Source organism: Athene noctua, chromosome 21 (genome assembly GCF_965140245.1).
Source record: "Athene noctua chromosome 21, bAthNoc1.hap1.1, whole genome shotgun sequence".
In the NCBI taxonomy this organism is placed as follows: Eukaryota; Metazoa; Chordata; class Aves; order Strigiformes; family Strigidae; genus Athene; species Athene noctua.
This window is the reverse complement of record NC_134057.1, coordinates 10050748-10075031: the sequence shown is the minus strand read 5'-3', so window position 1 is coordinate 10075031 and position 24284 is coordinate 10050748. Positions and strand designations below refer to the sequence as shown.

Genomic DNA, 24284 nt, shown 5'->3' with positions numbered 1-24284 from the left:
TGGCCATTGTTTGTAAACATTATGATAGTTAATTGAAGCAGTGGCTTAAAAAAAAAATAAACCTGCCGAAGAAAAAAAGGCAAAGATGCCAGCCGTAGCTGTTAATAATTACTGGAATATTGCTTTGATAGACAGGTCTAAAATTAAAGTTTCTCTCATTTATTTCGGTTGTAATAGAATGTTGTCCCATGTCTGTTATAAGAGATTAGGAGACATTATTGACTGTCCTTCCACAGGAAAACCGATAGCAACAATGGCCTACAGGGGGGGAGTTAGACTCCGTTAAACCGGATGGTTAACCCTGTCATATTTCTGCTGATGTAGTGGATAACACTGTCAGATGGTTTTTGAAGCTCTTTCTGGATTCAACAGGTTTTAATTAATTGAGAAGAGAAAGGAGATCAGTGTAGGATGGAAGGGAAAGAAGACCATCAACTTATTTTCGTGTGAGCCTGCAGTATGTCTTGAGCAATATACGCAGCTGAGTAGATACTACATTCAAGGTCATGTTTGTAAAAATCCTTTTTCCTTTCATTTATAAAACTTTGGAAAACCTTTAATTCTGTAAAAATAAGCAGAGTTTTATTTTGCGCTATAGTATCGAAGTGTAGCTTTCCTGTAAGCGGAATGGCATGGTGACTACTTCATTACATTAAAGCACTTTAAGGCTTGCGCTGTGCTTTAAGTGTAAAGAGACTGGCTTGCCATTCGTTTGTGTTAGTGGTAAGTTAAGAATGACCAAATGAAGCCAATAAAAAGCAAAAATAAAAAGCTGTAAATAATTAATCTCTTAAGATACCACTTTCAGAGAGATTTCTCTATGATAGTTTGGTGATACAGTCTATGATGTGGATGTCCACATTATTGTAGTATAGAAAGCAATAATTGAAGAGAAAGTGTATTGGAGTATATGTTCCTGAAATGTCCCTGTTAACGCAGACAGAAAATCACTAGGAGCACTGGCAAAGAGTCGGCTGGAACCTAAGTTGACCTGTAGTTCTGTAAGTGCAGTCGAGTCGAGGAATCTTGATCCGATTTTTCCAATTAAGAGTCTTGGGTTGGAATATTTTTCCCAGTAGGATTATAACATCTGTATGCTCTTAGTAACAGTTCACCTAGCCATCATATCTAAGCTAGCTTTGAATTAACTAATTTAGGTATTGCTGGTTGTATTGCCACAACACCGTGGAAATTGATACATAGACTGCAAAACCCATTTATATTTATGCTAAAAAAACGGCAAGTACACTCATGTGGGTGCAGTAAAACAATGCAAATGATTGTAAACAGGACCGCTCCATTAGCTGCTTATATTCATGCAATTTTATGTTACTTTTGGCATTACGCTAATAAATGGGGGTTAAGTAGGAGAGTATCCATGTTCTACTAAAACATTTCATTCTTTTAACCACATTATGTTCACTCTGAAAAATCTGTCATTGTTTCTTAACGAATGATCTCTCGTATCTGGATCCATCCTGTCTTGAAATGTTCATTAATGTAACAAATTGTCCTGCAACTCTTTTGCTGTGCTTAAGCAGAGCATCTGAAGGCAGTATCTGTCTGCTCGATAGGTTACGTATCCCCGATTCTGATCTGAAATCAAGAATAAACTAGAATTACAGTAGTGTAAAATAGACTTGTTGGCTGTTCTGCTGCTTCTCTCAAAAAAAGACTTAATTCTGTACCAAACGAGAACCCAGCTGACTCTGAAAACCTGCCTCCCGGCCTTTCAATGAGTGGCTGGATCTGTTGAATGAGTTCCTTCTTGAATATGGGTTTCAGGATCAGAATCTTTATCTGATGTTTCCAAGTGTAAAAGATGATTAATGGTTTGTTGAATAATGGATGATCTCACTGTCTATCTTGAATTGGACATTTTTTAAATGTTTCTGTATCCTTGTGCTTTCTCTCACTATTTCCATACAGTAGTGACCCTGGAGAGGGTGGGGAGTGCTGCTGGAGGCGAGGGCAGCCGCAGGGGTGCTGCGCCCGTACAGCTCTGCAGCCGTTACCACATCGTGGTAGATTTGTCTTTCTTGAACCTCTCGTTTTAAATTCAAGACTGTGGGGGCTTTGAAGACTAGAAGATTCTGATAGGGCATTATTTTAGGCCCTTGGGGTTCACATTTTACCTTAATCATGGCCGTAGTTAGAAAGCAGTGGCATACCAAATTCAAAGTGCGGGGTTAGTTGTTTGGGTTTGGGTTTGTTGTTTTTTTTTTCAAATAATTTTATATTGCCTACAAGATTGACTACCCCAAAACCAGGTTGATTTTGTGTTGTTTGTTCTTGTCAGATTTCTCTGAGCACCAGAGGAATTATCTAGACAGCTCATGAGAAAGGCTGATAATCTTATTTATTTGTTTCGATGTTTTAAATTTCAAGGAAGGGGTCCTGATGCAGCGAGGCCTTTAACGTGAGTCTAATCCAAAATTCAGAGGGACTGGTGGCACCTTTAAATTCTTTGCTGAATTGAGGCTGAAACTTTGCCCGTTGTTATCACAGACAGTTTTTGTTGACTGCAGTGAGAGCCTCATGCTCGTGTCCAAGGACAGGTTGGCTGGCAATGCATAAATTCCAGCCCATTGGAAGAAATCTGGAGTGAATGCGATGACTGTGTCAATGTACAATGTTGTAATTATCTTGCAAGCTCCCTTTATCATGTATTGGCATCTCTTGAAATGAAAAGATAATACTGTTTGTGTATGAACATGAGAGAATTTACTGCGCTTGTTTATTGTACCATGGATTAAATTATAATGTCACTGCTGGTGTTATAGTTAGCAATTGAGACATATTCAAATCTAACATCTCCAAATTCTAAGAAATTAAGGAAAGGCAGAAAATGAACAGAAGTAGGATAACCATATCGTATCTGCTGATTTCCTTTGTGTACTTATTCTGCAATAATAAACCGAGGTGGTTTAAAGTAAATCATAAGCACACTTGCAGATGTTAATGCTTGATATTTTATCATTTGGAATTCTGCTTGCTCTGCTATAGAGAAATGTTTGCGTTAAAATACAGCATCTTTATTGAATGATTTGAGGGTAGTCACGTTATGGTATCAGCAGAATGGCAGAAGGAAGAAGACTTCCACCACTAATAAAGAGCTCTTTATTCGATAGCTCATCGGAGACACAACTAATAATATTTTGCCATGACATTGGAGGGTGTTCTGGAGGAGCAGACAAACGTTCCTTTGTTTCTCAAGAATGTGATTTGGTTAATACGCTGACCGGACTGCCGGGTGCATTAGCAGTAAGTGACGCTTCTGGTGACTGCAGTCAAGGAAAATAATCTGCGTGTCCCTGCTCTTCCTTCTGAGCTGTGACATTACTGCTCAGCCCTTAGTGCTTCTCCTTTTCTATCCCTCTGTCCATCTTCTTCCCACCTCCTGGCCTTCTCACTCATGTTTTTCCTGGGCATCCCCTCCTTCTCCTCTCAGCCCTCTGTCCCACTGTTCGTTGGGATTTAAATCGTGTCCATACAAACATGCTTGTTCCCTCTTTTATGTCCATCAGCTATGTAGTATCATCGGGTGGATCAAGTCCCTGCAGACCTCCTGTCACCTTTCTTTTCTAGCTGGTTTTGTTTTAAAAAGCTGTTATTTTCCATCGTTGTTTCTTTAGTAAACATCCTTTTCACATAAATTGTTTTTTTCTTATTTTTAAAAATTTGATTTTTTATTTATTTTACTCCTCACCTGGAAAGTTTGTCTTATAGCTCATTTGTTTTGATGAACAATGCTTGATTTCCACTTCTGGGATGTGACCCAACTCTAGTGATCTGCACTGTCTTAGAAGAAAGCTTCTATGGTCTCGGTTTATAGATCGAAACAGAATTGAAATTTTACACAGTGATTGATTTGAATATGAAGAATATTCAAAATTAATATTTTAATATGAAGCTTTAAAATTATCATGGAAAGTTGACAGGGAACCTGCAGGAGGAAGGCACATCATGTGCAACTGAGATCTAACCTGAAGAGCGGATGGCTTTTGCACCAGCTGAATTTTTCATATCTTCTCATTCTCTGCGTTTAGTCTTGCATGTTAGAGCTCTTCCTAATGTATGGATTGCTGGGGGCAGATCGTTAGCAAGGGGAATGTTGATAAACCAGGTAGCAGTGTTAAGTTCAGCAAGAAGTCAGATAGGATCCCACAAATTATGCAGCTGAATTAGCTATTATTAGGCACTTGTGCTTCCTCCTATCATTTTGCTCCCGTCTCTCTCCTCATTAGTGTAAACTTGACCTTAGGAAGTGGGTAAAGTGAACTCTGAACAAAAATCATGGTTTACATGCCATTGCTTAAAACTTCATTTTTCTCCCAGCATTGATACCTCTTTTGTTTTCGAATGATTTCCCTTCATTTCACAGCAAGAAAACAAGAAGGTAATTTTTGATCAACTTGACTGCTGTAAGCAAAATTCTAAGGGCTTTTTAATTTGTCCAGGTGTGAGTACATTTCACTCACAGGTGTGAGTACATTTCACATTAACGTTGTCAGTCTTTTTCTTTAGCCATAAAGTCTGGAGATTTCCTCTTTAGAGATATGATGGCCTTATAATCGTAGGATTCCAGCATCTGGAGATGTTTTTTAATCAGACTTTCTTGCAGGTGATGTTCACAAACTAATTCCTAAACCAGCTAACCTTATACGTGAAGCATGAGAAGAATGACTGCCAGTGCTTGGCACCAAATCTATATTCCTCTGTTTTATTTTGCTAAATTACTTCAATAAGAAATAATTTATACGCTTTCTGAACAAATTCTTGTTCCACCTATTAGATGGCAGACGTGTGAAACGTGCAGATTTTCTCAGATTTGCCCAAAATGTGTTCTGCCATGACTCTTGGTCCGGTTTCGGTCTCACATATTATTGAGCGTGATCACCTGGCAGTGAAGTTTCCCCGGAATCTCACCTCCAGAAGCTCAGTGCCCAGCATCTTCGGTTGCACAGATGAAGCTTGCTGACATTAAAAGGACTGAGCTTCGATAGTTCAGAGAACCAAATTAATCGTGTAGGCTGAATGAAAGCTTTTTAACACAGTATTTAGAAAAATCACACCAATAAAAATCAGCCACCGTGATGGCTTGTTGGCAATTTTTCATTGGAATGATTTTCTGGTGGATAAATCTGCATGAAAAAGCTTTTTTTTTTTTTTTTGGTAAAAACCTATTAAATTGAATTTTTTTTTTTTTAACTGGCCTGAAGGGTTTAATTTTGACAAGATAATAAAAAAAAAACACAGTATTGAACTGTTTTAATATCTTCTGTCTTCTTTTATGGGTCAGGTTCTCTTAAATATTTCCCATACATGGTGACCCTGAGGGACTGGAATGCATTGTAGGAATTTATTCAGTGGGATATGTAAGATACTTTAGCAACCGGTGCACAGGAAGAAGTCGAGAACTAGGATTACAGTGAATAGCAAACAGGGAAATGTGCTTTAATACTGGAATGGATGAGATCTGCAGACGAGTTTTCCAAGGATTCCACTTTGTCAAAACATTTTACTTGACTTGAGAATGTCTAAACAAAATGTTTTGACATTGCCCAACTTATATTTTTCTCTGTGGAAAAGCTGTGCTCTACATCCCATTTCAGAAGGAAATCAAACTGCCTGGTTTCTCCTATGATAGTATTTCCATTTTTTTCTAAAGACTTATCGTCATGCCTCCTTCAAATATCTACATAAATTAGTGTCATGTTTCAGATGAGAGGAATTCTTGGGCTGCTTCTGGCAAGGCAGGCGTTCTCCTAGAGAAATAGCGATACTCGAGGAGTGGAATGGATTCTGAAAGGGTTCTACAGCATCTGTGTTTTGGGAAGGAGGCAGAAGAATGAGGCATCAAAGTGGATCTTGTTAAACATTCCTGCTGGGTTTCTTTCCCATTCGATTGGTCCCGTGCAGAGTAGGTAAATCGTTACGTCGGGAGTGTTCTAATTCAGGAGCACTTTACTAGTGAACTGCTCTAACAAAGGAAGGCTATATTAAAGTGTGCATTTGGGATTTTGGTTATTATAAATTACATTCTTTGAAATCTCATTTAGAACTAGGAACTAAAATGATGTTGGAAGGCTCAGAGGATTAATTCTTCCCGAACAATAGACTGTCACTGATCACTCTGTAAAGTAATTATGCCAAATTTAATTATAATACAAGCACATTGTATGATAGTCATAGTGTGCCCAAAAGAGAATTTGAAAAGGTGCCTCACAAGCATATGGACTAGCTCTGGGACCACAGTGGCAAATTACGCGTGTTGTAATTGAGTACAACTTAATATCAGGCTTTCTTAATTAAAGGTTTGGGGTTGTGTGGGGTGGATTCTGGCTGGCACACTTTGCTTTTCAATATCATCAGCATAATGGAACAAATGAACTCTTCCCTCCCCATTTTATAGATTCTGCCAGAAGCCCTTATGACTTCCAGCAGCATTAATGTATTTAAATCGATTCCGGTATCAGTTTAGTGGTTAAACCAGGAGTAATCAAATTGTTACTGGGACAGAAAAATAAACGTTCCTCCTCCTGATCCTTCAGCTGCAGGAACTGCACTGTCATGCATTGCTGATCTTTCAGTGTCATCCACTCATGCAGACCTAAGGCTCCTACTTCACCATTTTGGTCTTGGTTTTCCATCCATCTTCATTTTGGATTTGGACTGGTTATGGAAGTACCATCAGCCCTTTATAAAAGCACTGACCCTGTGTCCAGTTCCACCCCTGTGGCAGGCTGGAGCCTAAGGCACTCACTAAACTGAGGGAGGCACCAGGATCAGAGCCTTAACAGAGCCAGTCCAAATTTAGAGTAGCATTAAGATGCTTGACTAGAACCTTTTCTTGGGAAAAACAAAAGTTGTGTGAGTCATAAATTAAAAAAAATGAAATGACTGCCAGTGCTTGGGGAAGCAGTTGCACAGCTGGGATGACATGGTGCAGTAAGCCTGAGCTGAAGTTTTGTGCTTACGTTAGGGCAAGTCTCTTGGGAGGAAGCTAATGAGATCTAGAGTGCGGGTGTCAGGAGAACGGAAGCAGGAATGGTGGCAGTGAGGGGTAGATGCTTTGGGTTCTACTGTGACATAGGGGGGTTACTATAAAGCCACAAAAATGGTCAGGACCACAGGTCGGAACTAGCAAAGTAAGTGCAGATCTGCTGAGTTTGTACTTTGGCTTTATGTCTCAATGGAAATTAAATTTGGCTTTATATCTCAATGGAAAGAGTGAAAATTAGAAAATGTGTGAAGACCGGGAAAGCCAGTCTAATCTAACATGCCTTCGGGTTTTTTTCCTTCTTTTATTTCTTCTTTTTATTTCTTTCACGTGCGGCTGTTTTGGTACATAGGCAATACCTTTGTTACACGGGAAATCTGGTCAAAATACGAGTCTGGTGTTAGCACGGAGGCTACCAACACCCCGAGGTGCAGGATGGTGCTGGCACATGCCTTGCACTTTGCTTCTCCCGTTCCTCCCTGTCCCAAAACCCCTTCATTGAAAATTGTTGATAAGGAGAACTGGTGAAACTATTTAAACAAAAAAAGTAGAAAAAGCTCTTCTCTCTGTTTTCCTCCAGTGTAGAACATTTTGTTTTCCAGGTCATTGTTACAGGAGTATTACATTTTCAGAGAAAGTGTAGGAAAAAAAAAAGTTTTAAAAATAAAATCAAAAACCCGATGTGCATTTTGGTTATTTTGCTTAACAATGTGATATAAATATTCACCTGGAAGATGTTAATAACCTTCTGGAGTAATTTGCACCACCAGTGAAATGTTTATCAGATCCTAAGCCATATCTGCTATAGATGGGCAGAGCGTCAGTTTGTTTTATTGGAGAATATTGACCGTGAGATCTTGCACGAGCTGTAATGTCCGCAGTTTTCGCTAGATGACATTTGACATGTCTGTGAAGAAATCTGGGTTGACGTGGTGGGCTGTTACGAGGATAGGAATGACGTGCTGGTGGTGACTGCCGTTGTTTGATGGGATTGCTGGTCTTTTAGTCTTGTGAAATTCCTTAACCCAAAGTTTGTGCCACCCTCCTATGCAGCCCATTATACAAACAAGCCCTAGTTCTCTGAATTTTGATGGGCACGTGTAGCCTCTGCAACGCTGCCAGTCTAATGCAACTGAACTCCTGATGGAGGTCATTGCCATCAGATTTATTCATACTAAGAGCAAACTCCTGCTTGTTGAGAGCTCCAACCTTCTTTCCCCCTAACTGCTCTGGTACCACTTCAAGACCAGGAGACTTGGTAAAAGTAGACAGAAGTCTCCCAAAAGAAGTAGTAACTGGGTTAAAAATTTATGAAAACTACCTAAGAATATTGAGGAAACTTTCATTTCTGTATTTTTAAATTGTGGCTCTCGATGCTGGCTGTGACAGTGTTGAAAGGCAATTTAAACTTAGCCACGTTCTTACGCAGGATAACTGTACAGGTTTCTTTATGCACACATATATACATATCTGTCTACATGTATCGTGTATATCAGATATATTTAATGCCAGCCCAGATGCATATTTGATGCAAGAAGAGATGAAGGAATGGCATTTTTATGACAGCCCTAGGTGAACACAGGGAGGGATATTTTCCTTTTAAAGAAGAACGGTTTAGCTACTTTAATGATGATTTTAGATGGTTGTGTTACTCATCAGGGTGAAGGTGAAGTCCTTCACTGGAGGAGTTGTCTCTAATCAGGATCTGCCTTTTGCAGGACCCCCTGAAGAGGTGAATCTCGGGATGCAGGGCCTGTGACCTGGGGACCCAAAGCTAGCCAGCTAGCCAGACTTTTCAATATATTTTACATGAGAAACAGTCAAATCTTTTTCCTTTCCCAGACTCTAAAAGTGAGTGAGTGCTTGTGCTGGCACAAGACTGACAGCCCTGGGTGTAGGAGCCCTCCTGCCTCTGAGCAGTGAACAGACGCGGCTTTCACGGTCCGAGCTGCCAGCACTGGAAGGACCTCAGCTATTGGAGTTTCTCCTCCATCCTTGATTGTGTCTGTTTTCGATGCCCATCTGAGCACAGGTTGTTGACAAACTGTGACCTTGGGAGTGCTAATTAGCAGCATTTTAGTAGCATCACCTGGGCTGGTGTGATGGGGATATTTGTCACCTCTTCCTTCATCCCTCCCCAGAGTTGCTACAGGTTGAAATCTGTCATGGAGCGAGTTATTAATCTGTTTAGTGCAGGTCCTTCTAGTTCAATACTGGGCAAGTTTTCACTCAAGTATCATAAGCTACCAAGTTGATGGACAGCCAGCAGATTGTAGGGCTTTCCAACCATTAGTGCTTGTCCTAAGCCTGCTCCAAAGCAGCTGGGAATATTGTACCATGGAGATGCGCACAGCAACCCATAATTATTAACATGCTGTTAATTTTGTTTCCTTTAATTAATTTGATTTGTGAGCAAAGTCTGTAGCCTTTGGACATTCTGGGACCTGCAAGGCAATTCTGTGAATTATAAAAAAAAAAAAAAAAAAAAAAAATCCATGTTGGCTGGAACATTTGTAGAGGCCTGATGTGCTTTATGCAGACAGAAAAACAGTCTACAGAAACCCTGAATGCCTCCAGATTCCCCTGAGCTTTGGGAAGAGTTGCAGGCGGACAAATACCAACAAATGATTTGTTTTATTCTGAGTCTAGTGGAAGGAGGGAGATTATTGCTAGCTCGTAGCTCTCGACTTCATGTATGCCACGCTTAGGCAGGGAAAGAGTTCTAGGAATATTTCCCAACTAATACAATGGAGGGTGTGACCATTTTTTCTACTGAATGAAAGTTTCTTTTTCCAAGAAACATTAAATAATCCTACATCTTATTTTTTCATGTAGTAGGTAAGCATTTATTTTCCGTTTTCTAAGTGTATCTTATCTAAATGCATCCAGTTTCTTATGGCAAGTGACATTTGTTTCCCATCCACTTCCCTTGTTCAGCTGTGTCTGCATTTTAATGCAGATTTTTAAGTTAACTCTTGTAAGAATTTTAAAATAAAGGTTTAATACTGTATCAGAAAGTTGGCTTTCCAAAGCCAGTTTTCCAGTTTTCCATGGATTGTTTTTTGGCCAGTCTCAATAGGGGATTTTTTGAGTTGTTTTTTTTTTTTTTTGTCTCTGAAAAATATATGGAAGAACTAGAAGAGATACAGAGGCAGAAGAAGAGTGATTGGAGATTGGAGATATCAGATTGTTTCTGTATGAACAGACTGTAGAGCCCATGATTCTTCAGCTCAGGAAGCAGACAAAAGAGGGGAGTGTGGCTAGGTGTTTGTGAAACAAAGAGATGAAAAAATGAAATGGGAGCAATTACTCTTTTTTTTTTTTCCTCATGATGGAAACCTAGAGGATACTTAATAAAATGAACAGGTAGCCAGCTTACAACTAATAAAAGAAAGTACATTTTCAGAGACTGTATCTTATATTTTGGAATTCATTGCCACAGAATGTGTAGAAGAGAGAAGTTTAAATGGACTCAGAAGACCTTAGGATAATGAATGCTTGATGGGTCCACTGAGGAAATAGTCTTTATATTGCATTAAGGAGATATTTCTCACACTTAGAATTTCATGAGAGGGAATACTGATTTTTTTTTTTTTTCTTTAAATGTATAAATGGCTGGATAGCCATCACCATAGCAACGAAAAGAATATCAGGTTAAAGCAGTAAGGAAGGGATATAATAAATGTAACGTGTGTGGTTTTTTCCTCCCCAGATGTGTTTGTGGTAATTCTTTGCCGTATTTCTGCAACCCTGTTTCTCTGAGAGCGCTGCCCATTTTAGCCCTAATGCTGGGTACAAATACAATGCTGTTTATTGTTGAAAGACTACCTGCCCTGCAGTGACCGAGAGCCATTTACACTTTAGGAATAAATCTTGTTACGTTTTAAGCTTAGGATGCTCTGCAAATGTGATGTGACTGCCGGGCCGTTCCCAGAGAGCCGCTGCCTTCCCCCAGCAGAGACTCTGCTGCTTCTCTGGGGCCCTCCACGGGCCTAGAAATTTTTGTCTCCTCCCACCAAGAAGTTTTGGCCACACATAAATCATGTCTTAGTTTCTAATTTGATCAGGTTTGTCCTGTTTAAAAGCTTTTCTCAACACTTTGGTGACATCAAAGCATCAGGTGCTATGTTAAATGAGTTTTGTACTAATTATATAAACTTACTAAAACACTGAATCCTTCCAAACATGATGTAGGGCTCTTTTATAAAGCTTCCTGGAGATCAGTGTTTATTTTTAAAGCCATGGTAAGGACTCTGAAAGGCGAGGCTTTAAGCATTACACCTAGTACAAGCTGTCTTTCTAACCCGCCTCCATTTCTTACCTCTGACTACTTTGCTGAAAGTACCACATTCTTTTCAGTGATGGAGTTTTGCTGGTACATGTTGGTTTATGGAGCTGGGGCAAAATATTTATCACTGTAATCTTTCTTACATACCCTGTGTGCACTGTCCGTCACTGCGTAATATTGCTCAGAAGTTCCAAAATTCCATTTTTTTTGTTTTTTTTTTTAAAGCTAGAAAGTCTTACTGATGTTGTTTTGCGAGCAAAAACTCTGTAAGCAAAGTGTTTGTAAACAGTAACATGGAAAAGTATTTTCCATGCTTACCACAGTTTATGAAGAACGATCAAAGATTAGGTGAGCGTCTCGTTATATTCCTTGGGAACACTCAGCAACTGCCATATAGTTTACATAAAGGGTAATATCTAGGGATAAAATGTTTGTATATTCTCTGCTAATTGGCTTTGTGAATAAGCTGATCTTCTTTGTCTTACAAAACCTGCTCTAATGTATGTAACAAAGCCAAAGGGATAAATATATTTTTGAAAGCTGTCTCAATATGGCTTCTCGTTAACGAATACCGTGAAATTTATATTATTACACGGAAGAAAAATAATACTTAATGCTATCTACAGTTCTTTTGTTTCTTGGAGAGGTAATTATCCACTAACAAACACCGAGTTAAGGGGTTTTTAAAATCAGTTGTTTTTATCGTTGAGGAGAAAAATGTCTGCAAATTGTGGAAGGTGTTTTGTGTCACGTTCTATGGGAAGCAAGGATAGAGGTGAAGTCACGTTGTAAAGAACAAAACAAGGGAGAGTTCAGTAAAAACTGAATTTCTTAATTTATTACAGGAATTTTCAGTGTTTCCATAGATATGGGTCTATATTCCAGTGCTGATAACCAGAGCTTATCAAAATTCACTTAAAACCTTTGGCAGGGAAACTTTGGCGTTGAGGATTGTCACCTGTGTCACCAGAGAATATTAACTTCTCTTGACATCAGTTCTGATAAAATATTGTTAAAATGTTAATTTCAAAGCACCAACATTTCATCTAAGGCTTTGACCTCTTTGTGTTAAGGTTTTAAATTTGTTTCATAACTTACATTTATAAATCCATCCCTTTTGAATTAAAATGTGAACAGGATATCTTCTCCTCTAAAAAACTGTCCGTGTATTAAGGACACCAAACTATCATTAAGTCATGAGCAGTGTTAGGAAAATGAAATAAAATTATACAAATTTCGTAGAAAATGTAAGAAGACACTAAATCTCAAAGTTTTGCAAATGAAGATTTTAGGAAGAATTTTATTTTAGAAATCATTTTCGACGAAAAAATACTCTCGAAATTGTGGAGTTTTTCAAAAATAATCTGGAGTTTGAGAGAAGAGCATTTTTCAATATGGGATTGGGAACTAGCTGGACAGGTGATACCAAGAGAGGGCTGAACTTGCTCTCATTCTGAGATGATGCGGTGCCATCAGCCAGAATCAGAAAGCGAGTTCGTGATGGGCAGGCTGCCGGAGGTCTGCGCCTGGGAAATCCCCCCATAGCCTCCTCCTCCACGGCCACAGAACGGGCCAGGCCAGGAAACGTTCCGTTGTTAGAATTGCAGATACACGCACGGGTTTCTTGAACGTGTAAAAGCGTTCGGCTCAGAAAATAGCCAAGAAATCCAGTGGTGAATTCCCCAAAAGAGCAGATGTTTTGGCATCGCCAGCTGTAGCGTGCCAGTTAATTCCCAAGTGCAGAGCTCTCGTGGAGAAGGACTGGAAAAGATTCCAGGTCCTGAGAGCTGTTCGGCTGCACAATCCCCTCCTCCTCTCCCTCCCCAGTAAATTCTCAGAACATCACTACAGGACGGTATTTGGTTACTACACTGCACAGAGCGGGACAAGAACCTATATAAAATCAAAATGAATTTGTAACTGTTGTCACATACAACTTTTCAGTGATTTTTTTCCATTTTGTTTACAAAGACGTCTGCTGAGTTCACTATTGCATAGATAACAAGGGTAATTCTGCTCTCAAAAGCTAGTAATTTCCCACCAAAAAGCCTTTGGAAGCTTTGAAAAGAATCTGTTCTCTGTGTGAGATGGATTTGTTTCTGTTTTACCCCCAACATGAGTCATGGCAGGGGGAGTTGGTTCAGTTTTGTCCACAAGCGACTACCCCTGAAGTAGCTGCCGTTCGGTATTGAACAGCAGCGCTCAGAGTATCATTGGGGTCCAGCACCTGCCCATCTCTCACTGGGCAGCAATTCTGTCTGGTTTTAAAACTGCAGAAGAAAGACGAGGGGCTTGTTTGCCTTCCAGAACAGGTAACCCAGTGGCACGGAGCTCACGCCGTAGGTTTTCCAGTCCGTTACTTGTGAGATCTGTTGTGAACTTTATATTGGGATGGGTCTAACTTTTATGATTATTTATCAGTTTTAATTTTATGCTTAGAGGCCTGGCTGTTCATACCAACTGGTAATTTACAGCGCCCCTGGGAAGTACCTGATTCAGCAGTATTTTAGGTACTCACAGCTACTCAACCTTTAGGAGAACTGTGGTGCTGCACAAACATCTTCTGCTGTAGCAACACTGCCACCTGATTCAACACCAGGACTGGAGCGTGTTTTCTTATCTTGAAGCCTTGAAAAGTGGCAGAACTGCAGATGGACAGGGGTAGAGGCTATCTGCCTGCTTTACAAGAATAAAACCTGCAAGATCCTGGAAGAAAAGAGCTCCCAATTTATTTCTTTTTGCCCCATTTTGATTTTGCGTTAGGGAAAAGAAATGCAAAAATTTGGGGACAGAGTAATACTTGCCTGCGCTTTCTAGAGAAGCCATTGGAAGATTATATTCTTGTTCATATTGTTTTCACTCCTGTGACTGCTTCATTTAGTACCACATCTTTTCCAGTGCCTGTGTTGCTGCACTAATAACATCAGCATGTTGCAGTCACTGCTCCTTCAAAGACTAGTATTAATTGAAGCAATTTATTCTACCAGAGATGAAGATGGTCTATTTATACTTTTATGTTATGAGTATTAACAGGTTACATTTATCTTGTCGTGTCCTGTCAGCTCCTTTTTCTGCTTCATGTGGATTTGCTGCCCCATTCACGCTTTGCTCGGGCTCAGCACAGTAGAACGTTTCTCTGAGTTGTGTGAGAGAGCGAAGATGCTCACCAGCTCTCACGATACGGAGGGAGAAGCAATCCTGAACTGGTATCATTGCTCCTTCATTGACTTGCTGGCAAACTAATGCCTCAATCTGTAAATTAATGGAGCAATATCTTATTTCAGCAAAAAGATATAACATTCATAATTTATATCCTTCAACATAACATTCAATGTGACGTATACGCCATGTAAAATGTAAAGTGTGTGGTGCTGATCCACTCCCAAGGGGCACGACAATCTTACCCCGCATCCCTGAAAGCTGTGGGGTTACAGAAAACGACTTCAATGCTGGATGAAACTCCTCAGTCACAGCACTGCCGAAAGCTGCGGTGTAACAAATGAATGCACAAGAATATCTCAGCTTCCTTAATATTAGTCGCATAAGGCATAATGTGCCTAATCTTCAGTTTCATTGTGGAAGCTCTACTATATGTAAAATAGTTGGCTTTTAATAATATGGCCATTAGATTTAATTGAACTGATCTTTGGCTAATGAAGAACATAAAGGAAACCGCTTCCTCTCACATCAAAATATTTGATGTTCTCTGCAATGAAGAACTGTAAAAATAGTGGAGCTGAGATACTGCTGAGGTAAGGTCAAAATTTTTAATTGCAGTGAACAGCAGAATTTGGAGAGCAAGAGTGGGATAAATACACAGGCTTCTAGAGAGTGAAGAATCCTAATGCAGAAATACCTCTACCAGAGCCTCTGCACGTAGTCTGCTGTCCTAAGCTACACCCCCACAGTTCTGGGTTAGGGACTGTAGTTTTTCCCCTCTAGGTTTTTCCCGATTTTAGCTATTATGTAGAAATTACTGTACATTACATGGAGAGAGAGATTTTATATCCTAGACTCTAATTACTCTCTGGGCGATAGTGGTTTAATACTGCAATGGATCTTACATGGCAAAACCATGTTTCTGATACTAATTTGCATTTTGCTTTAATGTATTTTTTATCACTTTTCATTGGGTTTGAGCCCTTTGAATTATTTTGAAATTTTCATTCCAATTTGTATGAATTTTCTGCTTGTAACTCTGCAGCTTCTTGCCAAAGCGCGTTTTGTTTGCACAACTGGAGATGTGTTTCCTTGAATCGTAAATAAGAATTTCACGGGACTATCTATGCGATAGTGACTCAGTTAATGCTGCTTTTCTCTCTTAATTGTAAGCCAGCTTCCTCACATGGTTTGAAGGGCATTACGCTACTTCAAGGGCAGTCTTCATGTGGCACCTTAATCCTAGACGTTTGCCATTTATTTCGCCGGCTTCTCAGAAGAGCAGCGGTGTAGATCTGTTTCCTTAGATATGTGACTTCAGGTCAATTGCTCTTTCCTACTCAAATCCCTCCTTCAGTGTTCTTGAACTTTCTTTTATTTTCTATTTTAGGTCCATGGTCAATTAACTTTATCTAAGTGTAACTCTCAGGATTCGATGGTATTATGTAGGTTTGCTAAGTTAAAGTACAATTTGAAGTGACTGTAGGCTGGGACCGTGAATTGCTCCTGTGCACTTCCTACCTAGTTTCTCCCTGGCTGAGTTCTAGGAATGGTTTCATTTCAGCAGTGTGGACTTCGCTGCTGGAGACAAAAATACCTGAGGTTTTCAAGTATTCAGGAATTACTCCATTCATCGTAAAGACTAAACTAATACCTTTGACCTTTATGAATGATAACGTGCCCCCATACTCGCCTCAGAGGTGGGGATTAATCCGCTCACTTGAGATGCAGCAAATTGATGACATCACAGGCTAAACCTTGCACTCTGGGACTCGAATGAAGTTGGTGCACGTATGAGAAAAGTGTCCTCATCACCTTTGGCTGGGATCCAGCATTATGTGAAAAAACAGTTCGGATCTGGTATCTCTGGTTAATTCAGGAACCGCCAGGCTGCTCTTTGATTTCCTTCATATGTGCACTTCCTCATACCCTAGATGTGCCAAACCTTTCCCATGAAAAATGGTTTTGTTTAGAAATACCCAGAAAACCTCTGCTTTTTTATCTTATTTCTCAATTCACAATCTGCATTGAGAATGCATTGGTATTTCTAGCAAGTGGTTTGTATTCCATATGAAAGGGTCTCTGTAGATTATTGGAAGTCAGCAGCAGGACTACTGTTGTCTGAGAACTACTCATATCTAGTTTTGATTCTTAATTTTCCCATTTCTTAGTCATCATTACCTTAGGTATACACAGTTGCATATATTACTCTTCTTGCACGGACTCCTCACCCCAGTAGCAATTGTCCTGTTTCCTGTCGTCCCTTGATTTTCTTCCTTTAGCATGACTAAATATTGTTCACACAGTTGCTAAACACGGCGTTAAGACTGTATATTTTTCTCAGCTGTGTTGTGACTGCTCTCTGTGCAGCCAACGCCATGAGACGTGGAATCCAAAACCACAACCACACCAGTGCTTTTGATGACAAACGCATCATCCATTTGCAGCTTCTTTTCACCCCACACAATTTTTCAACATTAATTTTTGTGTTTGCTTCTTCAATTGAAGTCTTGAGTCTATTACTCATTTTGCCTTTTCATAAGCGCTCACTTCTAGTTACGCAAGATGCATATTATTATTTCATGTCTGGGTTCCTACCACTGCCGTTTATTTTTCTCTCTGTTTCTTGACATATTTGCAGTGCTTCCCAGTTTTGAGATATCTTTGCGTCCTAGAAATTTTAATTTTAGTAATTTGCTATTTCCTTTTCCAAATAATTAAAAACCTATTAAAAAAATGAGATCTTGATATTGGCTTGCTCTAAACCACCCCAAAACTTCTCTCCTTATTTTGATACATCTATCTTCATTGTTGCTTAAAAGTTAGTCTGTAAATCATGTGATGTTGTCCTTATTCAGGAAAGAAATTAAATTTGTCCTGGGTGAGGTTTCACAAGACCCTGTATGAAACAAAGCTACAATTCAGATAAAGTATATTGTCCTCTTCATCTCAGTTACCTATTAGTTCTGCAGTACTATTGAAAAAGCACTCCAGTTTTTCCAGAATGACTTGTTCATTATAAGGTCTTGCAGTTCAATGCTCATCTTCCTGTGATTCTCCGGAGATGTTTTACTATCATTTATATAGCACCATAAATTTGCAAAACACTAAACTTAGATTAAGCTGTGTTCTTTTCCCCGAAGATCTCACATTCTTAAAGTCCCATTAAAGAAGCAACAGTCACATCAGTGTACACAGAAAACCAGGGTCCTGCTGGACAAACACCACTGGCATGGCAGCCCCGGAGGAGGTAGCCCTTCCCTAGTCCTAAACTTGTTCTTACTTTATATTGACTAGTCATTGCCTTTACAGAGATTACTTTCTCAGGAGATGGATGCTGCTGCTTGCTGAAGGACTGGGAATGGGAAAGAGCAGCTTCCCGTCATCTCCCTGCCCTTCTCTGAACTTTCACCGTACAGATGCAACCCTTGTGTGGCCCCTGAACAGCAAACCAAGCGTTTTGAGTATGGAACAGCGTGTGAGAAAATTTTTCACCTTAAAGACCGAGAGTTTCTTTACTCTTTAAGACTTGGTTCACAGTCCTCTGCTTCATAGTTTTAATATGTTTTATTAGAGTTCTTGGTGGCTCTATGGCTACAGGTGCATAGGTATTCCAGTCCCCCTGTGGATGTTTGAAGCAATCTACGTCCTTAATACAAACAAATGCAGAATATATCAGGATAGACTAAACATCTGGATATAGATGACTTGCAGGTATTTCACTGCAGACAAGGTTGAATTATGCTGGACCACAGAATGTAGCTTAAATTCTTAATTATAGTCCCATATGTCAAATGAAAAGATTTTGCTACCTTCAGGGCAACTCCAGTCATAAAAATGGAAATGATGTTTTGGGGAATCCTGTCACAGTTCCTTAAGAAGGACACAGAATCCAGTGTGTGAGTCCTGCTAATACCTTGTTGTAAATGATACTGAATGACAGCAAATTCTCTAGATTACTGATCTACTGCCTTTAAAAAAGAATTGTGGACTTAAATGTAAATGTTTTACTTGCTATTTAAATAGAATTCTTGTCATTCCTTAGAATTGTGAGAGGAGTGTCCAAGTTACTCCGTTTATTTAATGGGCCACTGCCTTATTTTGTATTTGTCTTCTGTAAAGATTTTGTTGTTGTTGTTGTTTAGATTTTGTTTATTTGGGTTCTGTTTGATTATTATGTTTGCTTAAAATATGTTTTCATACCTTTAAATGTTTCAGTAAGTGTTTAGCCATATTGCATACTTCAATTAAAGAAACAAGTCATCATTGAAGTGAAATCCATTTCAATTCAACTTTAATCTAAAAGCATTATCAGATTGTGAGTGGCATGGATTAATATCCTTAACTCCATGGACAGAAGAGCTTTCATGTTCACAGAAAATGTGCTCTGGGTTGACACAGGTGTGTCTGTCTCCTGGCGGTCTCACTGCCTGCCTTGCGCTCTCTTCAGTTCCCTGTCAGAAGTTTTTCAGGTTTCAAGGCAGGAACCCCCAAATTTAATTTCTTTGGATAGTGTAACCTTAAGGCAGGGACTCACAAGTTTCATTTCTTTGGAGAGTGTAAACTTATCTCCAAAGGAGTCACCGGTTAAAACTTTTCAGGGTTTGGTAAGATAGAAGCAGCATGCTCTGGATTGATTGTAGCCCTTTCAAACAGTACTACACATCTGCTGAAAATTATCTTGTTTTATTTCTTCTGGAAATCACATTTTTCCCTGAAAAGTAAATCATGTTTAGGATGGCATCATACTTAAAAATGATGTTAGATAGCACCGACATGCGTTATTTGGACAGTAACTGCTGCACCATAAACTAAAGTAGGGTAGATGATCTTGCTCACTTTTGTGATAGAAACACTAATGTTCACTTTTTATGTCAATGTCAGTTTTCAACTGTATTTATTAGTAGTTTGGGATGATTTTTGTCTCCATTTGTTTGGGCCCGAGACAGACATTTGCCATAGTCCAGTGGTCTGACTGTTCACAGCAGAGTTAAGAAAACTAAATTCACGTTCCTCCTTCCAGGCGTGTGTAATCACTGTGTGAGAGAGTACCAGCAACATGCAGAGTTTGCAGACAAGCAGGTTTGCAACAAATACCTGAGTTTAACATCAGTTTCATCTCCTAAAGGGAGTGGCACCCATGTTCTCAATCTAGTTGGTCAAGTTCACAGGCGGTAGTAAATCTTGCAAATCAGTGTTTAGTACATTCAGCCTTGATTTATCCGAGCAGAAGGATCGTCTGCCGCCTTGTGCTGATGAGGGTCTTCACACTTTTGTGGCATCGTGTCTGATATTCTCTGGTGTGTTTACCGTGACATCTCAGTATGATTTTCCTTCGAGAGCTAATCGCTCAAGTGTTGGGCAGCCATCAGCTGCATCATTAACGAAGTCATGAAATTCCTTTGTAGAATTTGACTTCTAATTTATCAGTGGAAACTCAGGAACCCTAAAGTTACATTTACATCAAGTTTTCTTTGAGGTCCTGACATATCTATCAGTACCATTCACGACAAAGTCCTGAACAGGAGCTTCAAGAGACACGCTTTGGATGACACCCTTGATCATTTGACATTCCCAGGTTGTCTAGCCAAGTAATTGTTTTGATTCTGTGTTGAGTATGTGTGTGTGGAGCTATACATTGCTTGTGGAGGTTGAAAACAATGCTAAAATTGTGTCTTTATCTCCCCAATCTTTTTCTTGTAGCTCTGGTTGAAAATGCAGTAAATATTGATAAAGATCAGAATCATGTTTTGAGCTAGAATTTTCCAACAAATTGCGCTTTTTTTGTCTGAATTCCACATTTGTTTCCTCTGATTTGCCTTTATTGGGTGATTGAGCTTCTGATGCATGGCTAGAACTGTAGGATTCCCAGCAATACGGCTATTTTAGAAAGAGAATCTAGGAAGGTGTAAGTTGAAAAGCTTTAATAAAGTAGCTGAAACCCCATAACCGAGTAACTTGAGAATCAAAAAAAAAACCAACCACCAGACTGCCATTAAATATATGTTCCAGAGACCATTGATTTTTGAAATACATCCTACAAGTTCTGATTCTTCAAGCAGTTGTTTGTCACAATCAGATCTAAAAGCCCTTTATCTCCTATCAGCTGATGGCTGTGCTGTAACCTTTGGCTTCAGACTTCTGGTAGGGACATGGAACATTATTTCTACAAAGAATGAAACTCTAACAGCCTTATCAAATAACAGCAGTACTCATTGCGTTTAACAGGGCTGGAAATGACTTTCTCAGGCACTGATCTTGACAGGTCAGTTGTCACGAATTGATAGACTTATCTGTAAATACATCGGTCCTATAAACAATATTCTGTCTGCAAGGAGGGCAAGTTAAAATTTGCACACTTCTGAACAAATGTTCTGAAGCACAAGGATGCACGGGAAAAATCCCTTCTGGAAATGGTTTCCCTCATATTCCATTTATCAACTTTATCTGCATGGTTTGTTTTTTAGAGACTGGAAAGTTTGTCCCTCCGTAGAGAACGCTGTGGAGGTCTGTGCTGAAGTGAAATATGCTCCCTACTCTTACTGCATAAAAGAGGAATCTTTTGTCTTGCTCTTTTTGAATAAAAGGAATAAATTTATGGGTTTTGGACTGGCATGTCTCCAGTTCCTTTTTGGAATTCTTAGAATTAATGCAAAACGTGAAGCTTAGGGTTTTCGAAAAGTCTTAAGGCCTTGCTATGAAATCGGGTAGACTTTGTGGAAAAGAAAATGAGTTGGAGAAGAAATGTCAGTCCACCAGCGGTGAAGTAATAAACGGATGTGTTACATTTAATAAATATTTAATCATCCTCCGTAGATTGTACAAGCCATTCTGGCCAAAACCTTTGGTGTATCTTTATCATATATCTACTGCACAGGACAGCTGAAGAAGGCTTAGACAGTGAACTTTCTTTACAGAGTTGAGACACAGTATATACCACACACACCCCTGTGCCAGTCTTTGAAGTCTGTTGAACCACACTGATTCATGTCAGATGACAAATTCGTCCATTTGGTTTGGCAATAGCAAAAGCAAAGAAACATCCGGACATAATTCAGAGCAAGCATCTAAATTCGAATTTAAAAGAAACCATAGGTAGTTCATCTGTCACTCCAAGCTGGCATCACAGGGGGAGAATTTTCAATTTGAGATATTTTAGCTTTCAGAAGTGTCATTACAAATTTGAATATTATTCAGTCATTCTCCTCTTCCATCCTCCAGGTCATCTGGATGAAAGGAGGGGTAGCTTAATTCTTTCCTGTGTCTCAGCTTTGAAGAATTAGTCGCTATAGAATAACTAATAACTTCCATCAGTTGTGATAGTTCTGATGGCTGAATAGTCACTGAATGTCCCATTCTTTCCTAGTTTCCTGTTTATCACTGTAGCGCCACAAAACAAAAATAAAACTATGCAGATCTCTCCTATCACTTTTTATTCATTGGTTTGATTTTTGAGGCTTTAGGATAAAACTGAAGTCACAGAAATAAATCATGTAGGACATCTAGCCATAGGCATTTTTAGTGAAGTAAGTTCTTTCCAAGAAGGTTTTGACTTGTTACGTGAATATTAGCTTCTGGCAGGAAGAAGCCACATTTCACAGATCTTGGATTGTGTTTAGTTTCTACAGGGCATGCCTTCAGCTAACAGCCCTGCTTCCACATATGTGAGCATAGTATTGGTGTTTAAGAGTAGAGCTGAAAAAAAAAGACGGAAACAGTTTCTACTGGATACTGTTTATGACTGTTCTGAAGGAAATGACACCATGGATTATGTTTGAAGGCAGAAGGAGTGTCTGACTGCTGCTGAAGAGCATGTTTAGTTTGAATAATCCAAAGGTCACTTAAGATTGACTTTTTCTACAGAATCATAGAATCATGGAATGGTTTGGGTTGGACCAACTGAACCCATTCTGTTGAATTTTACTGCATTTCTCTTCAGAAAATGCAGTAAAATTGATTTTTAAAGCGATACATTTAATTGAAAAATAAAATATTTAGATGTAATGTTCCAGGGAGATATCCTGAAAATACACATGCAGGTGCACCTAGCAGATGGATGAAACACTGGTGGATATGAGATATTTGATTATCAGGAGCCTGGACATTTGGGAGTCTGTCATTGTTTTACTGATGAGGTAGACGTAGGGCAAGAACAGAGAGAATAGGACTTCAGATAGGATCTGAAGAAAGTCCGAGAGAGAAGAGGAGAAGGTTTGACACCATAGAATCTGTGTGAAGAGTTTATGACTATCAGTGAGAGAAAACGTTGTGCAACGGGAAAAAAAGGTCGGTCTTTGATAAGCAGTAGGAAATTATTTGAAAAGTAGGAGGCGATCTGAGCAGAGAGGGAAATATGGGATAGTGAGACCACAGATTATCCTGAGGACTGTCAGGCAATATAAACTTACTGGGGAGAAATGCAAGATCAGAGTGATCTAAGTGAAATGATATGACAAATGCTACAGATAAGAGAGGAGTTACGTTACAGGCATCGGTGAAAATACATTCAGGCAAGGTACTTTCTTATGTCTGTCCTCTGAAACTCATGAATTCTGATTCTGCATTAAAAAAAAAAAGCCACACATCCTCTCTATATCAGTCCTGGATTCAGTCAAGCTACTGTTAAATGTTTTTATGTAAATACTGCAAGATTCCTGCCTAATAGTCCTTCAGACTCACTGTACTTTCTGTTCTAGTTGGCAACGTGGGACTCTGAGAAAGGACTGAATGGGAGCCTACAAGAACGACGCCTGGGCAATGACCTACAAGGATTGACACTCAAAGTGGTGACTGTCTTGGTATGACCCTATTTGAGTTCAGGAAACAAAATGCTCAAAACCAAAAGGATCTGAGTATTTTGGGCACTTCCTTTGGTGTTTTTTCCCCATCATTTTCAGTTCTGTATTTTTTGGATGATCATTTACATAAGGAAGAGGGACGCTGGGCTTTTATTATTTGACATGAAGCCACGCACTGTCAGAGATGCAGAGCGTTTGTTTGTTTGCTTGTGCTGGATTTCTCATTGTAATTCCTACTGGGCATGGAACCAGCACAAGGCCTGAGTGCACAGGGCTGCGTCCCACATCCCGTACTCTAACCTGAATCTGCAGTTTCCAGCATTTCATGGATTTGAAGATCGGATGGGCCAATTATGATAATCTAATCTTGACTCTTGTACACTGCAGGCTGTAAAATTTAATCAAGTGTTTCTCTATCAAACTCATAAATTCCCTTTGAGATAAACTGTAACTTTTAGAAAAGCGTAGTCTCTCAAAAAAATCATTATGCTTTTGGGATGGCTGTCCCTTAGTATCCAGAGTGGTAGCAGAGCTCCTGTCAGCGACACGCTAAATTTAGGGGCAAATTAGGGCCTGAATGCATTAACGCCTAAATTATTGTAGTTTGCAGACTGCAGGATGTGCCGCCTTCTTGTGGTTTTTATTTCTCGTTTTTCTGAATCACGGTACAAATAGGAAGTACCACATAGGAGCGTTAAGGCACTCTGCCCAGCCCCTCTATCTGGGCCGGGTAAGGTTGTGCAGTAGCTCACGTGGGAGGTGAGCAGATTCCTTCCACGAGACTCTCAATACCAGGTTTCAAAGGCAGCCAGTGTCATGTTGCTGGGCCACCAAAAGCGCCCAGTGTTCCCGAGCAGGATGCCCATGCCTGACAGAAAACATACCACAAAATGCAGTATTTCCTTGGTCCCAAAGCATACTTTATTTTAAAATACTCCAGGAACCATGAGGGTTATTCTCTGAATTTTCAAAATTTTCATTTTTTCCCAAAATGCAGCATTTTTAGCTTGTTTTAGTATGTCTCCTGGAGATAAGA

At 39.5% G+C, this 24284-nt stretch overlaps 1 protein-coding gene across 7 annotated transcripts in view; it reads left to right on the top strand.

Moving 5' to 3' along the window:
• GRID1 (glutamate ionotropic receptor delta type subunit 1) overlaps nt 1–24284 on the top strand; it is a 528159-nt gene that overhangs the window by 447124 nt on the left and 56751 nt on the right. For all 7 annotated transcript variants that reach the window (XM_074924306.1, XM_074924305.1, XM_074924304.1 and 4 more), the window contains one exon: nt 23147–23248. In XM_074924306.1, coding sequence (XP_074780407.1) covers nt 23147–23248 — 102 coding nt within the window. The remainder of the gene's footprint in view (nt 1–23146; nt 23249–24284) is intronic.